The sequence below is a fragment of the Physella acuta genome, unplaced genomic scaffold (genome assembly GCF_028476545.2).
Source record: "Physella acuta isolate Inbredline_101_S28 unplaced genomic scaffold, ASM2847654v3 ptg000852l, whole genome shotgun sequence".
Lineage (NCBI taxonomy): Eukaryota > Metazoa > Mollusca > Gastropoda > Physidae > Physella > Physella acuta.
This window is the reverse complement of record NW_026732369.1, coordinates 378,953-395,183: the sequence shown is the minus strand read 5'-3', so window position 1 is coordinate 395,183 and position 16,231 is coordinate 378,953. Positions and strand designations below refer to the sequence as shown.

Here is a 16,231-nt window from a genome sequence, read left to right as displayed (position 1 = left end):
CGTAGCGACCCTTCCCGGCGCCCGGGGCGAACTTTCAATTTGGCGCCCCCCCCCCGCTTATATATATATATATATATATATATATATATATATATATATATATATATATATATATATATATATATATATATATACATGTGTGTGTGTGTATATAATTGTGTGTGTGTGATAGTGTGTTTATATATAAGCTTGTGTGTGGGTAAGAGTGTATTTGTGTGTGTAAGCGTGTGTGTAAGCGTGTATGCTACAGTCCGGACAAGGTTTAATAATTACATTGTATGATTTTCATTCCTTAAAACTTTACGATAATTTAATTCCCATTAAGATGCGTTTAATTTTTTTTGCGAAAGATTAGTAATGTCAGTAAAAAAAATAAGCCTGATCTGTGTTAGAGGGTAGTTTGTAGCTAACGCTAATATGTTTAGACCAGCCTTTTATGTTCTAGTTTTGGAACGATCTCTGTTGTGATATGGTACATAGTTGGATTCGAAGTTTGTTAGAGTAAGGACACACAAGTGACATACAAGAAGAAGTTATCAGAAATATTTATTGTTCACATTGGAATACGACATGGGTATTTCGTTGATTGGTTGATGGTATGACAAAACAAGCTAGAGAAAACAAACTGGAATCCAACGGATGTTAACAGCTCGTAGTCTTGGATTTCGCAGATTTGCCCTGCCTTCTCGCACACAGAGTTTCTTCCAGGCATCTCTGGGGGGGGGGGGGGGGGGGGCGAAGCCCCCCGAAAAAATTTTACCGCCCCCCCCCCTCGATCGAAATGAAATTTATATAATTTATATATAGAAAATATATACGTTTAACAGTGTCCGCCCCCCCCCCCCCGAAGAAAGTCTACCGCCCCCCCCCCCCCCCCTCGAAAATTTCAAGTGCCTCCCCCGGAGAAAAAAGTCTGGAAGAAACACTGCTCGCACAACGTCAACAACACATGCAGAACTAATTGTATTGATTGAAGAAGCAGTAACAATCAATTTAATGATAGCCCATGACGTTCTGATTATAACAGCAGCAATAAAACGCGTTTTAACACTCTAAGAAAATGTAGAATTCAAATGCATTGTCAAAAAAATTCAATCAGGATCTATAACTAAATGTGGTCTCTTTTACTGTATGGCTTGGAGCTAGATTACAGACAGTGGAGAATGAAATAAGAGCATGGAAAAAAGTGGTGGTTAGTGGCTTAGGGATTCAAGAATCCGTGATATTTAGTTCTCTTTAATATAGTTCAGTGATCCAGGTAAGATGTAATGCAATCAATCAAAAGTATCTGATCTCTCACGTTGAAGTTGAGAGAATCGTAAGAATCTTACAAAGAACTAGTCGCGTCTTTTTTTAAAACAAAACTGGCTATTGAAATTGTACATTACGCGTTAATACACTTGGTTTCTTTACTAAGTGTTAAGAGAGTTATCTACTCACCAATCCAGTACAAATACTTGCGATTTTTGTTAGCGAAAAAAGCGCCCCCCCACACACACTCATCACAACCATCTTGGACAAAGTTTGTAGAGCGGTTTTTAACGTAACTAACTTTTTAAAAAAATGTTACACAATTATTCAATGCACAGTACAATTCGTTTCTTTCTGAGAGCTAAAGGTTGTTTACTCAGAATCCTGTGTAATTTTGCTATTTTATTTAGCCTAAAAGCGCCCCCCTGCACCATCTTGATAAAAGTCACTAACGTATTTTACAGTTCAACAATCGTACAAAACGTTTTAATACAATTGGTTTCTTTTAACAGCGGTAACGTTTATCGACTCAACAATCTAGTGTAAATTCTTCCGTTTTAAGTCTCGAACAAGCGCCCCCCCCCCCTACATCTAGGAAAAGCTTCAAAGCGGTTTTGCCGGTCACTGTTTCTTAAGAGTATATGTTTTACATTAAGAAATCAAGGTAGAATACAGTTAAATCAGTATGTAAAGGCGTGTAGCCATTACATTTCTTAACTTAGACAGTTTATAATTCAAAACTGCAGCATAAAATCAGCTTTAAAAAATTGTTCCCACCCCTTTTGGCGCCCCCATAGGGTCGGCGCCCGGGGCGGCCGCCCCCCCCCCCGCCCCCCCCTAGCTACGCCTCTGGGTTAATGTAACCGTTGCATGATGGATAAGGATTAGCAGAGAGAGGCTGTGTGTAATTATTGATGGGGGGGGGAGTGGGTCAAGTTTGAGTGGGCTTTAAGTTTAGAGCTGTTTTAATTAATGACATTTTATCAATCATAGGTGAGCAGCTTCGTGTAATTACTGAAGTACTTGGGCATCACTAGAGCAGTATTTACATAAGTAGTGCAGTAATTGAATACACAATGAGAGTAACATCTGCAACCACTGGTAGTTTTTTTGCAAGCAGTAATTTTTTTTTACTGTTAATAGAGTCGAAGTTCATTTTTGTTTTTAAATCTACGAAATGAAAAATGTCAGTTTAAAAACTGCAATATATCCGTCTAAAAGTGTACAGATGATTGTAACAATTGCTTGAAAGTAAACATTATTGATGTCTTTTTTTTTTTTTATATGCCAGAAACTAGAACTGAATTTTGCTGATTAATAAAGTAAAGAAATGCATATTTTGAAGAATAAATGTAAAATAATAATTATTAAGATATGAAAAACAAATTTACTTTTAATAGTACTCAAAGAAAAATTAGTGTTATTAGAATTAATCAAACTTTGCGCTTACACAATCTGACATTCAAAAACACTTTTTATTAAAAAAAAAAAAAAAAGCGAAAGACAAAAACCTAACTGCATGTAGAAATTGTGCACGTTAAATATTTTCGTTATTATCCCCCTTGTTGTACACTGCGTATGGTGATAATTTTAAAAAAATTACTTCCCCTTATTTCTGTCATGTTTAAATGTTTACATCCCTTCTGTGTGATCACGTGATGTCAATAAACTAAATGAGAGCTCTTGTCTAGTTAGGCTGGGGGGGGGGGGGGGGGGGCAAGTTTGGAGCAAATGAGAGCACTTTAAGGGAGGGGTGGGACCAAACTGATCGAGGAGATAGATTATTGGTAGACCGCACGCGCATGTTTATTTACACCTGCGAGAGCACACACACACACACACACATGAACTACTCACACACACATAAACTACTCACACACGCGCACATGAACTACGCATACACACACACACACGAACTCACGAACTACTCACACTCGCTTGTAAACAATCTGAGCTCACGACTTGAGGTAACCAGCTGATGGTGGGTGGGGGAGGGATGGTACTGGAATTGATGGGGATGGGGTGCTGGACGTGTGTGTGTGTGGGTGGGGTGTTGGGGGTGGGTGCGGCTGGGTAACAAGCTGATGGAGGTTGCTACACTTGCTTGGGCTGTTACCAATTGTTATGGGTCCTGATTATCAAAGTTTGTTGCCTATGGGTCCTGATTATCAAAGTTTGTTGCCTATGGGTCCTGATTATCAAAGTTTGTTGCCTATGGGTCCTGATTATCAAAGTTTGTTGCATATGGGTCCTGATTATCAAAGTTTGTTGCCTATGGATCCTGATTATCAAAGTTTGTTGCCTATGGGTGCTGATTATCAAAGTTTGTTGCCTATGGGTCCTGATTATCAGTCCTCACCCCACAACTGCGTGTAAGGTGGTGGGGGGGGGGGGGGAAGGTAATGTGCATTATCAATCGACTTGCCCAACGGACCGTAACGAGTTGCCGGCTATTTCCATATCAATCAGCCTGTAGAGTAGTGCCGTTAGAAGATGGCTGCACTGGTGAGGTGAACATAGCGTGGTACCGCTAGATGTGACGGGCAGCGTGCTGACCATAGCGTGGTACCGCTAGATGTGACGGGCAGCGTGCTGACCATAGCGTGGTACCGCTAGATGTGACGTGCAGCGTGCTGACCATAGTGTGGTACCGCTAGATGTGACGGACAGCGTGCTGACCATAGTGTGGTACCGCTAGATGTGACGGGCAGCCTGCTGACCATAGTGTGGTACCGCTAGATGTGACGGACAGCGTGCTGACCATAGTGTGGTACCGCTAGATGTGAAGGGCAGCGTGCTAACCATAGCGTGGTACCGCTAGATGTGACGGACAGCGTGCTGACCATAGTGTGGTACCGCTAGATGTGACGGACAGCGTGCTAACCATAGCGTGGTACCGCTAGATTCTCAGGAGAATCAACATGTGGTAACCTGCTACACACAACACAGGCCACTCGTGCTACACACGACACAGGCCACTCGTGCTACACACGACACAGGACAGTCGTGCTACACACGACACAGGACAGTCGTGCTACACACGACACAGGACAGTCGTGCTACACACGACACAGGCCACTCGTGCTACACACGACACAGGACAGTCGTGCTACACACGACACAGGACAGTCGTGCTACACACGACACAGGACAGTCGTGCTACACACGACACAGGCCACTCGTGCTACACACGACACAGAACAGTCGTGCTACACACGACACACAACAGTCGTGCTACACACGACACAGGACAGTCGTGCTACACACGACGCAGAACAGTCGTGCTACACACGACACAGAACAGCCGTGCTACACACAACACAGGACAGTCGTGCTATACACGACACAGGCCACTCGTGCTACACACGACACAGGCCACTCGTGCTACACACGACACAGAACAGTCGTGCTACACACGACACAGGACAGTCGTGCTACACACGACACAGGCCACTCGTGCTACACACGACACAGGCCACTCGTGCTACACACGACACAGGCCACTCGTGCTACACACGACACAGGCCACTCGTGCTACACACGACACAGAACAGTCGTGCTACACACGACACAGAACAGTCGTGCTACACACGACACAGGACAGTCGTGCTACACACGACACAGGCCACTCGTGCTACACACGACACAGGACAGCCGTGCTACACACAACACAGGACAGTCGTGCTACACACGACACAGGCCACTCGTGCTACACACAACACAGGACAGCCGTGCTACACACAACACAGGACAGCCGTGCTACACACAACACAGGACAGTCGTGCTATACACGACACAGGCCACTCGTGCTACACACGACACAGGCCACTCGTGCTACACACGACACAGGACAGCCGTGCTACACACAACAAATCAAACAGCTGTGTTGGCAGGTTTGCCCGTGTCAAACAGAACGTACGGGCCAACACTTGGCCAGCTCCTTGCCATGTTTCCATGATCGAAGTTTGCCTTGATGACACGCTTGTCAGTCTGTCGGTCTGTGGGTCTGTGTGTGCGTTAGCGGCGTGACGCGGGTCCTATGTTTATCACGCAAACGTCGGACGTTTTTTGTCGTCTGCCACTATTTTTGTTGTCGTCTGTTTGCAGGGAGTGGGTGGAAACATTGCTGTTGTACAGCGAGGGTTGGTACAGCGAGGGTTGGTAGGGCAAGGGTTGGTACAGCAATGATTGGTACAGCAAGGGTTGGTACATCAAGGGTTAGTACAGCAAGGGTTGGTACAGCAAGGGTTGGTACAGCAAGGATTGATACAGCATGGATTGGTACAGCAAGGGTTGGTACAGCAAGGATTGATACAGCATGGATTGGTACAGCAAGGGTTGGTACATCAAGGGTTAGTACAGCAAGGGTTGGTAGGGCAAGGGTTGGTACAGCAAGGGTTGGTACAGCAAGGATTGATACAGCATGGATTGGTACAGCAAGGGTTGGTACATCAAGGGTTAGTACAGCAAGGGTTGGTAGGGCAAGGGTTGGTACAGCAAGGGTTGGTACAGGACTGCTGGTACAGCAAGGGTTGGTACAGATCTACTGGTACAGCAAGGGTTGGTACAGCAAGGGTTGGTACATCAAGGGTTGGTACAGCATGGATTGGTACATCAAGGGTTGGTACAGCAAGGGTTGGTACAGCAAGGGTTGGTACAGCAAGGGTTGGTACAGCATGGATTGGTACAGCAAGGGTTGGTACATCAAGGGTTGGTACAGGCCTAGTGGTACAGCAAGGGTTGGTACATCAAGGGTTGGTAGGGCAAGGGTTGGTACAGCAAGGGTTGGTACAGCAAGGGTTGGTACAGCAAGGGTTGGTACAGCAAGGGTTGGTACAGCAAGGGTTGGTACAGCATGGATTGGTACAGCAAGGGTTGGTACATCAAGGGTTGGTACAGCAAGGGTTGGTACAGCAAGGGTTGGTACAGCAAGGGTTAGTACAGCAAGGGTTGGTAGGGCAAGGGTTGGTACAGCAAGGGTTGGTACAGCAAGGGTTGGTACAGAACTGCTGGTACAGCAAGGGTTGGTACAGATCTACTGGTACAGCAAGGGTTGTCTCAAGGTTGCTGGTACAATGTTTATGGTAATCATAAAGGTCAAAGTCTGCCGATAGTTGATGAGCTGTCACAAACAGATTGTACAAAGTCTGATTGATTTTTTCAGCTCACTGCGTGTGTACACGGGCTTGAGTAATATGATAATGATATGTTTATGTTATATGGTTGTTGTGATACATTTTGTTGAAACATTTGTACTCCCAATAAAAGAGTAACGGTTGAATAACACGTGTATTACATCGTATAAAATTGAGTGAAAGATGTATTAAAATAGTAAGTTTTATTAAAACCGTATAATTGTTGAATAAAAATTCTATTTAAATTGTAGAATTGTTAAATTAAAATTGTATTACTGCAGAATTAAAATTGTATTAAAATTGTATTACTGTTGAATTAAAATTGCATTAAAATTGTATTACTGTTGAATTAAATCTGTATTAAAATTGAATTACTGCAGAATTAAAATTGTATTAAAATTGTATAACTGCAGGATTAAAACTATTATTGTTGAATCAATATTATATTGCTGTTGAAGTAAAATTGTGTTACTGTTGAGTGATATTTGAATTAGAATCGAGTGTTTAAAATTGATTAACGTTGTATTAAAGATGCAAGAAAATTGAATGAACATGTACATACAAATGTTGTACCGTGTACACACCACACCTGCATGTACACCTGGAGTAATATAAACCTGCAGTAATGTACAACCTGCGTGTACACCTGCAGTAATGTACAACCTGCGTGTACACCTGCAGTAATGTACAACCTGCAGTAATGTACAACCTGCAGTAAAGTACAACCTGCAGTAATGTACAACCTGCAGTAATGCACAACCTGCAGTAATGTACAACCTGCAGTAATGCACAACCTGCAGTAATGTACAACCTGCAGTAATGTACAACCTGCAGTAATGTACAACCTGCAGTAATGTACAACCTGCAGTAATGTACAACCTGCAGTAATGTACAACCTGCAGTAATGTACAACCTGCAATGATTTGGAAAGGTGTTGTTGTAGGTTTTATTCTACCAATAAATTCGGTTTTTTTAACAAAGGTTATGATTGGTAGAGCTTATAAAATCTTAAATACTGTAAACTACATGTTCCATTCAAGTTTCATTAGAAAATCTTAAGATTTTGTTTTCATTCAAAATATGTGGAGAGCGAGTGGTGTTGGAGAAAGGGGGCGGGGGAGTGTGGTCGGTTTGTGAGATGAATATCACGTGGAGTGAGTAACGGGGGGGGGGGGGGTGGAGGGTCCCTTGTATTGAGAATTGACTTCATTCCCACGTGCAAGCTATTGAGTGGTATTTCAATATTTGAAGAGAATGAAGTGTTTAGCTGATTAGCATCATTTGGTTACCATGGTGACGAAAGAATACACGTGACGGCTACAAAATATATGCGTGCATAAAAATACTAAATGAGTATTTCTCCCTATATATATTTACATAGAATAAAAATAAGTTCACTAATTGCAGCTGATATCTCAGTGAGGGTAGCTCTAGTTATATCGCTACAAAGGATAAAAATAACTAATAACTGCTACAAACACCACCCTACGATTACACATGCCATAAAATGTGCTAGCTCATCTAATCGTTATGTATTGATTTCAGTGACATCATTGGAAATTCTACAAGACAGGAAGTGACGTAGTTTCGATTATTTTTAGAATAATTGTCATGGATTTTTTCCCAGCAATAGTTTTAATACCTTTTCCCTATTTAATGTTTTAAGAGTTAGTATCATTCTATTAAAGGCATATACATATTCCCTATCAATACATTGAATGTTACTATTGTTATTATTGTGAGAATATATCTAGTTCCATTTACATTTGTTATTTACATTTGCTACAATTACCTGTAGCTAGATCTATAGGTTTCTGACCTATAGATGTAGTTGAAATACTGCCATGAGCTATAGTTAGAGACCTACTACCCAACTACTAGTACTGCTGGTCTGAGTATTATGGTGAGTATCATGGTGTATCATGGTGTATCATGGTGTGTCATGGTGGTAACCTGGTGTGTATGATGGTGTGTATCATGGTAAGTATCATGGTGTGTATGTGTATCATGGTGTGTATGTGTATCATGGTGTGTATGTGTATCATAGTGTGTATCATGGTGTGTATCATGATGTGTATAATGATGAGTATCATGGTGAGTACTATGGTGTGTATCATCGTGTGTATCATGGTCTGTATCATGGTGTGTATCATGGTGTGTATCATGGTATCATGGTGTGTATGTGTATCATGGTGTGTATCATGGTATCATGGTGTGTATCATAGTGTCCTTCATGTCCCATCCGTGTGAAGCATGCAGTAAAAGTGTGAGCTGTGACTTACCATGATCGAAGCCAATGAACCATGTGGCGTAGTTGGCACCTTCCTTCCTTCCTCGAATCATCGCGTCAGTCCAACACCATGCTCCGACAAACTTGCTGGTCTGTCATACAGATCAGTACTCGTCTGTCATACAGCTGAATGTTGATCTGTCATACACCATCAGTCAAGTTTTGTGTAGCTGTTATAGCGCCATTGTTCATCAACCTCCCAACAGAATAACGAGTCTCCGATCAATTATCCAACACAAGGTACTCGAACCATAGTCAGTGATATATTTGCTTTCATCAAATAGTATTTAGGATTTGTGATTGTTTCATATAAAATATTTCACGATTTATATAAAACTGTGGGTGTACTCTAGAGGAAGGATAAAAACACGTTGTATGAACATACGGGCAGACACACGCGCATAAAGTAACGGGTTTCAGCAGGTAAGTGTGAGCACATGTTTAATACAGGTTAGCAGCGGGTTAGAGTAACGGTTCTGTGTTTACAACAACAACATTAAAGTCATCTACTCACGCCGTGGGTAAAGGTTTAGTAGATCTACTAGACCTTTGTACAATTACTAAACTGGATATCGAGTATGGCCTAACAAAACGAATCACAATAACTGATCAAAGTGGAACGATACAAGACGATACTTAAACAGCTGAATTACACGGACAAGATCCAAGCAACGATTCAATTACAATGTCCAGAAATAAATTTATAAAACACGTTTCATCTAAGCCTAGATTTCTAAAAAATATACACGCCATGAAAAAATGCTAAAACGTAATAAAATGCTAGCCAAGATTTACTCAATTGAAAAACGGAAATTCTACTAGAACCAAATGTACTAAGGCTAAATATAAGAACGTAAAATCTACAAGTATATTACAACTACATGCACGAACCAATGCTAAAGATAAGAACGTATAACCTACAATAACTATATAACAACTAAATGCACGAACTAAAACAATTTAATCAAACACAAACCACGAAACGTCCGGGCATGAAGGTACTTAACTCTAATGACGGGAGATAACCGTACATAAACACAATAGACGGCGGACAGTGTTTACCTGTAGCCACACGATGGTCGAGTTGCTTCCCTTTGTTTAATGAAAGTGCCAGAGAGGGGGTTATAGCCCCTGGCTCACGCAGGGAGATAGATGTTGAAGCGACCAGTCTACCACAAACATGCTTCACAAAGGTCAACAAAAAGGTTAAAAAAAAAACTCTTCACATCAGGTGAATCGGTTTCATGGCGGGGGAGGGCGGGGTGAGGTGTTGCAATGGCGCCAGGAACCGCACGTGAATGGAAGCCGGTAGCGCCAACCCAATTACACCTATTTACCAGATTAAGAGCTAACTCTGTAAGCCCTTGCATGCCGCTTACTTCCCCTGCCTTGTGGCGAGGAAATGGCCAGCGGAAACAGAACTAAACACCGCGACCATCCGGTGAAAAAATAAAACCTCCGACGTGCTCGCTAGACAAAATACTTGACACAAAGAGCTGTATCCACCAGATCTATGCTGCGCCCAGGTCAATGATTTTAAACAAGAAAAAAAAAATTGGAGTTCAGATGAGGGGAGGAGGTAGGGGGGGGGGCGAGGGTAGGGGGCGGGGGTGGGGCGGCGTTGAGTACAGGGAGCAGGGAGGGGTAATGTGAGATACCACGTGTGAACGCACAAACACATGTAGATTATGTAAGATAAGAAGGGATCAGGCCGGTGTAGATATATTAGAGACATTTTATTTTACAGGAGGAATTTTTTTTTACCTAATTTTATTTTACAGGAGGAATTTTTTTTAACTTTATTTTATTTTACAGGAGGAATTTTTTTTTTACCTACATTTTAGTTTAAAAGAGGAATTTTTAGTACCAATTTATTTTACGGGAGAAATGTTTTTTACATATATTCTATTTTACAAAGGATACTTTTAAAGGCATTTTTCTCACAGACGAGACGTTTTATTAATATTTTTACTGGGTCATTTTTTTTTCCAATGAGAGATAATTTATTTTTATTGTAAAGGATATATTTTAATCTATGTTTTATATATTTTACAGGAGAAATGTTTTTTTTTTTAAACTAAGATGATTCACGAAGCAGGAAATACGGGATATCCCGGAAAAGTAGCAACCCTGCCAATATTACATTTTACAAAGGAAACTTTTTTTTTCCCACGGATTAGATTTCCACCAACATTTTATTATACAAGAGAAATTTTATTCCTAGAATTCATTTTACGGGATAATGTTTAACTACATTTTATTATACAGGATACATTTTTAGCTACATTTAATTTTACAGGATACATTTTTAGCTACATTTTATTTTACAGGATACATTTTTAGCTATATTTTATTTTACATTTGTTGACAAACAATTTCTTTTTTATGGGGGGTCTACATTTATTATAGAGTAGGAAATGAGGAAAGTCAAATTACTATAGGTGGAGCTCAGAGTGGGGGAGAGGGAGTGGGGGTGGGGTAGCGGGTGGGGGTGGTGTAGAGTGTGGGGGTGGTGTAGGGGTAAGGTGTAGCAGTTACTGAATAAAATAGTGCCTGAACTAGATTAACACGAGGGATGTTCTGGGTTACTTGGTTTAAATGAATTAACGCCCGAGTCGAGAGAAGTTTTAATAAGACACGTTGTGCTGGATGATTGAAGTCTAGTGGAGCGTGGAATTAGGTTCAATGCTGACTACAAGGACGAGGACAATAAACGTCCGTACAATTCTGTACAATAGGTCGTTAGAGGGGAAGTCTACAAAGGTCGTGGTGGAGCTAAGTATAACATGAAGTATGACATGAATGGGGAGTTGGATACAACATGAGGGTGGGGGGTTGTGGGGAATAGCTCTTACCTAGACCATATTATTAGACCGTGTCTTCGCAAATGATAGCAGCATGAACTTTCATAAAGAAGAAACAAAAATTCAAGAGCAAACGTATATAGACTTCAGGTGTGAGCCGAAACGAATTATGAATTAAGGTAATTTTTAAAAGGTAATAACTTTGTAATTAGTTAAAACAAACAAAGAAATGTAGAAAAAAATGAATAAATTTTTTTTCTCCGATTCGCTGTTTTACCGTTCCATCTTGTACGCACGTCTATGTGTTTGTTTTCACAATTTTTTTCTCCTTTGTTTCTTTTTTTTTTTTCTGAGATAAAGGCAAAGTTCGGGAAAACCCGAAGAAAATCTCTGGTCTTAAGACAGAATGACCTCAGACGTGAACTGGAGGCTTGAAGGAAAAAAACCGATTCTCTAGGAATGTGTAGTGGCCGGAAGGGGAAACAATACAACTTTTTTTTTTGTTGGAAATTTCAAATATTGGGCTTAAAAAAAATACGGGGAATCCAGCATAGTTTCAGGATTTTAAAAAGTGTTGGGGCGTATGAAGATTTTACAATAGGTGCGGATCAAACAAGAAAATGTGAAATGGTTTGTCAATGTACACAAAAGTATAAACAGCGACTTCGTGAGTTTAAATAGATAAGACACACAATAAGGCTAAAGAAACAGTACCAAATGACTTGGTAGGAGTGTGTGTATACACGAAAGTATACTCGAAAGTTGAGAGTTATAAATCTTATGTAACCTATTACACCAGTTTTGTATAGATTACTTATGTAAGTCAAACAATCAGTGCATACGTTTTAGTACTTTTATAAGTAGTACAGTCTCGGTGCTATTTTGGGACGGGCAGTGTATGACAGGTAATATCGTATTGTGTATGACAGGTATTGTGTAGGGGCTTAAGAGATCGAACGTCCAGTGATTTATGTACAGGATACTCTGACACGCCAGGGTGATATAGGACAGAGATAAGAGACGTTCAAGTGGGCGGGTTCGATTCTAAAGTATCTGTATGTATTCAGTGGACAGGTACGACGTTGGGTGATTTTACTTATCGCTGAAGTTTAAATACGTCGACCAATAAGATGGATTTACTGTAGCTTGTAATAGTAATCATGTATAGTTCAAGTAACCTCTCATAAAAATTAGAATTTGATGCAATATGTTAAAACATTTGGGTTCATTTAGTGTAACGTGTTGTAGCTTTTGTGTATTAAATAATACAAATTGCGAGCAAAAAATAAATATAAATAAAATAAAAGCGAAAGATGGTTGACATAGTGTTGAACTAGTACATCTCTCTATGTAAAGAGTTCGCATTGTACTCCACATGAAACGGCGTAGTCCATTGTACGAACAAGTGACGTCATTTCTTGTTCAAACAAGGGAAGAGAATCCCCGATGATGTTGACACTCATTACCGAGTGAGATAGGGGAGAGGTAATTAAAGTTTAATTATTGTTTAGCTGAGAGGTCTGTAGAATGGGGTCAAGGCATCTAATTAAGGTATAAAAGCTAAGAGATAGAAAATATACTCGCACGAAGAACGAAAGCTAATATCAGTATAACAGTACTGGTATGGGAAAGAAATGTTAAATGTGAGAAGCACATCATTGAAGTTTATGCATGCAGTAATGGCTGAGTTGTTTAGGTAAGGCTAAACTATGCTACAATTTATTTCATATCTGGTCCGTTTTAATTCGCTTATTTTTATTAGCCACAAGGAAGAGACATACAAAGAAAGGGAAGCAATTAAAGAAAGACAACTTGCTATGAGAAGGAAAAAAAATGGTATTCAGATAACAAAAGTGTGAGTGTGTGTAAGGGGGGGGGGGGGGGGAGAACCAGGAATGGAAAAAAATTTTTAGAACAATGAGAATAATCTAGAGAAGATTGCTGCATGTTATTTATACAATCAGTGGGGCGGGATGGGGGGGGGGGGTGTATATGTAAATTTAGCGAATTTCTAGATTTTTGAAATTCTAAAAAAGAAATAAGCTGTTCCAACTTAGCGAATCATTGTGAACACATTAAATATGTACAATTTAAGAGAGACTGCTGCACACGTGTAGTAGACCTTAGCGTAGTTCTAGTGCATTTAGTAAAGGTGAGTCGCTGGTCAGTGAACAACCAGCCACAGCAACAACAACCAACCACAGCAACAACAACCAGCCACAGCAACAACAACCAACCACAGCAACAACAACCAGCCACAGCAACAACAACCAGCCACAGCAACAACAACCAGCCACAGCAACAACAACCAACCACAGCAACTACAACCAGCCACAGCAACAACAACCAACCACAGCAACAACAACCAGCCACAGCAACAACAACCAACCACAGCAACAACAACCAGCCACAGCAACTACAACCAGCCACAGTAACTACAACCAACCACAGCAACAACAACCAACCACAGCAACAACAACCAGCCACAGCAACTACAATCAACCACAGCAACTACAACCAGCCACAACAACTACAACCAACCACAGCAACTACAATCAACCACAGCAACTACAACCAGCCACAACAACTACAACCAGCCACAGCAACTACAACCAACCACAGCAACTACACCAACCACAGCAACTACAACCAACCACAGCAACTACAACCAACCACAGTAACTACAACCAACCACAGCAACCACAACCAACCACAGCAACTACAACCAACCACAGCAACCACAACCAACCACAGCAACTACAACCAACCACAGCAACTACAACCAGCCACAGCAACTACAACAAACCACAGCAACTACAACCAACCACAGCAACTAAAACCAGCCACAGCAACTACAACCAACCACAGCAACCACAACCAACCACAGCAACTACAACCAACCACAGCAACTACAACCAGCCACAGCAACTACAACCAGCCACAACAACTACAACCAACCACAGCAACTACAACCAACCACAGCAACTACAACCGGCCACAGTAACTACAACCAGCCACAACAACTACAACCAACCACAGCAACTACAACCAACCACAGCAACTACAACCAACCACAGCAACTACAACCAACCACAGCAACTACAACCAACCACAGCAACTACACCAACCACAGCAACTACAACCAGCCACAGCAACTACAACCAACCACAGCAACTACACCAACCACAGCAACTACAACCAACCACAGCAACTACAACCAACCACAGCAACTACAACCAACCACAGCAACTACAACCAACCACAGCAACTACACCAACCACAGCAACTACAACCAGCCACAGCAACTACAACCAACCACAGCAACTACACCAACCACAGCAACTACAACCAACCACAGCAACTACAACCAACCACAGCAACTACACCAACCACAGCAACTACAACCAACCACAGCAACTACAACCAACCACAGCAACTACAACCAACCACAGCAACTACACCAACCACAGCAACTACAACAAACCACAGCAACTACAACCAACCACAGCAACTACAACCAGCCACAGCAACTACAACCAGCCACAGCAACTACAACCAACCACAGCAACTACAACCAACCACAGCAACAACAACCAACCACAGCAACTACAACCAACCACAGCAACTACACCAACCACAGCAACTACAACAAACCACAGCAACTACAACCAACCACAGCAACTACAACCAACCACAACAACTACAACCAACCACAGCAACTACAACCAGCCACAGTAACTACAACCAGCCACAACAACTACAACAAACCACAGCAACTACAACCAACCACAGCAACTACAACCAGCCACAGCAACTACAACCAACCACAACAACTACAACCAACCACAGCAACTGATGCTGGTTAAGATGCAACTAGCCAGGCTCATAGTGAAACAACACTTCAGCCTTACTATAAGTAAATAGGGAGAATCAACATTACGCCCCCCCCCCCCGGCATAACTCCAGGTGCAATTGCCCTGATGTCAATTACCCACGCCCAGGAAGACATTAGGTTTAGGTTTGGGGTTTGGATTGGGGTTGTGGTTAGATATAGGTTTGAAGGTTCTTGAGCTTCTGGGGGAGGGGGGGATAGAGGGGGGTATAATGTCATAGGCCCAAGCAAATACATATGTAAGCTGTAGCTTACAAATATACACCATCATAACGATAAGCAAATACATGTGTAATGTGTAATATGTAGCTTACAAATACAGGTAATCTATTATCCGGTTAACGACGTTTGTGAAACAACGTCCGTCTTTGAATCAATCAACGTCATAACGACAAGCACAAGACGTCAACTACAATCTTAATTTTAAAATGTTTCAGGTAAAATCAGCGTTAAAGTACATTCCTCAACCACCTGTGGCAAACTTTGAACACGACACCTGTGTATTTGATGGTGGTCAAGTGTTGGACAGTTACACCAGACAAACACGGAGAAAGTTGGTCTTGTATGTCCGAATGTTTCATTCAGTTAGTTACATACTGCAGGGGTTTAGCCTCTAATCGAGTGTCTAATCTGATATTTTTAAACATAGGGCTACACCTTTCATCAACAGAGGGGCATTGACGTCATCAGTTCATGTGTTTGACGTGCGCTCATATTTTTATTTCGGAACAAAAGGCGATTGACATTTTGATTTTTGGCTCCTTGGGAAAAATCAACAACCCCAATGTCAATAGTGGGATGGTTAGGTGACATGTGGGCATCATGTTGGCTGAGACATGGACATTATGGTGGCCAACTT

At 41.5% G+C, this 16,231-nt stretch overlaps 1 protein-coding gene across 1 annotated transcript in view; it reads right to left on the bottom strand.

The window, feature by feature from the left end:
• Positions 1–16,231, bottom strand: part of LOC131952102 (muscle M-line assembly protein unc-89) — a 72,065-nt gene that overhangs the window by 37,373 nt on the left and 18,461 nt on the right. The window contains exon 2 of the mRNA XM_059314617.1: positions 8,669–9,025. Coding sequence (XP_059170600.1) covers positions 8,669–8,729 — 61 coding nt within the window. The 5' untranslated portion in view covers positions 8,730–9,025. The remainder of the gene's footprint in view (positions 1–8,668; positions 9,026–16,231) is intronic.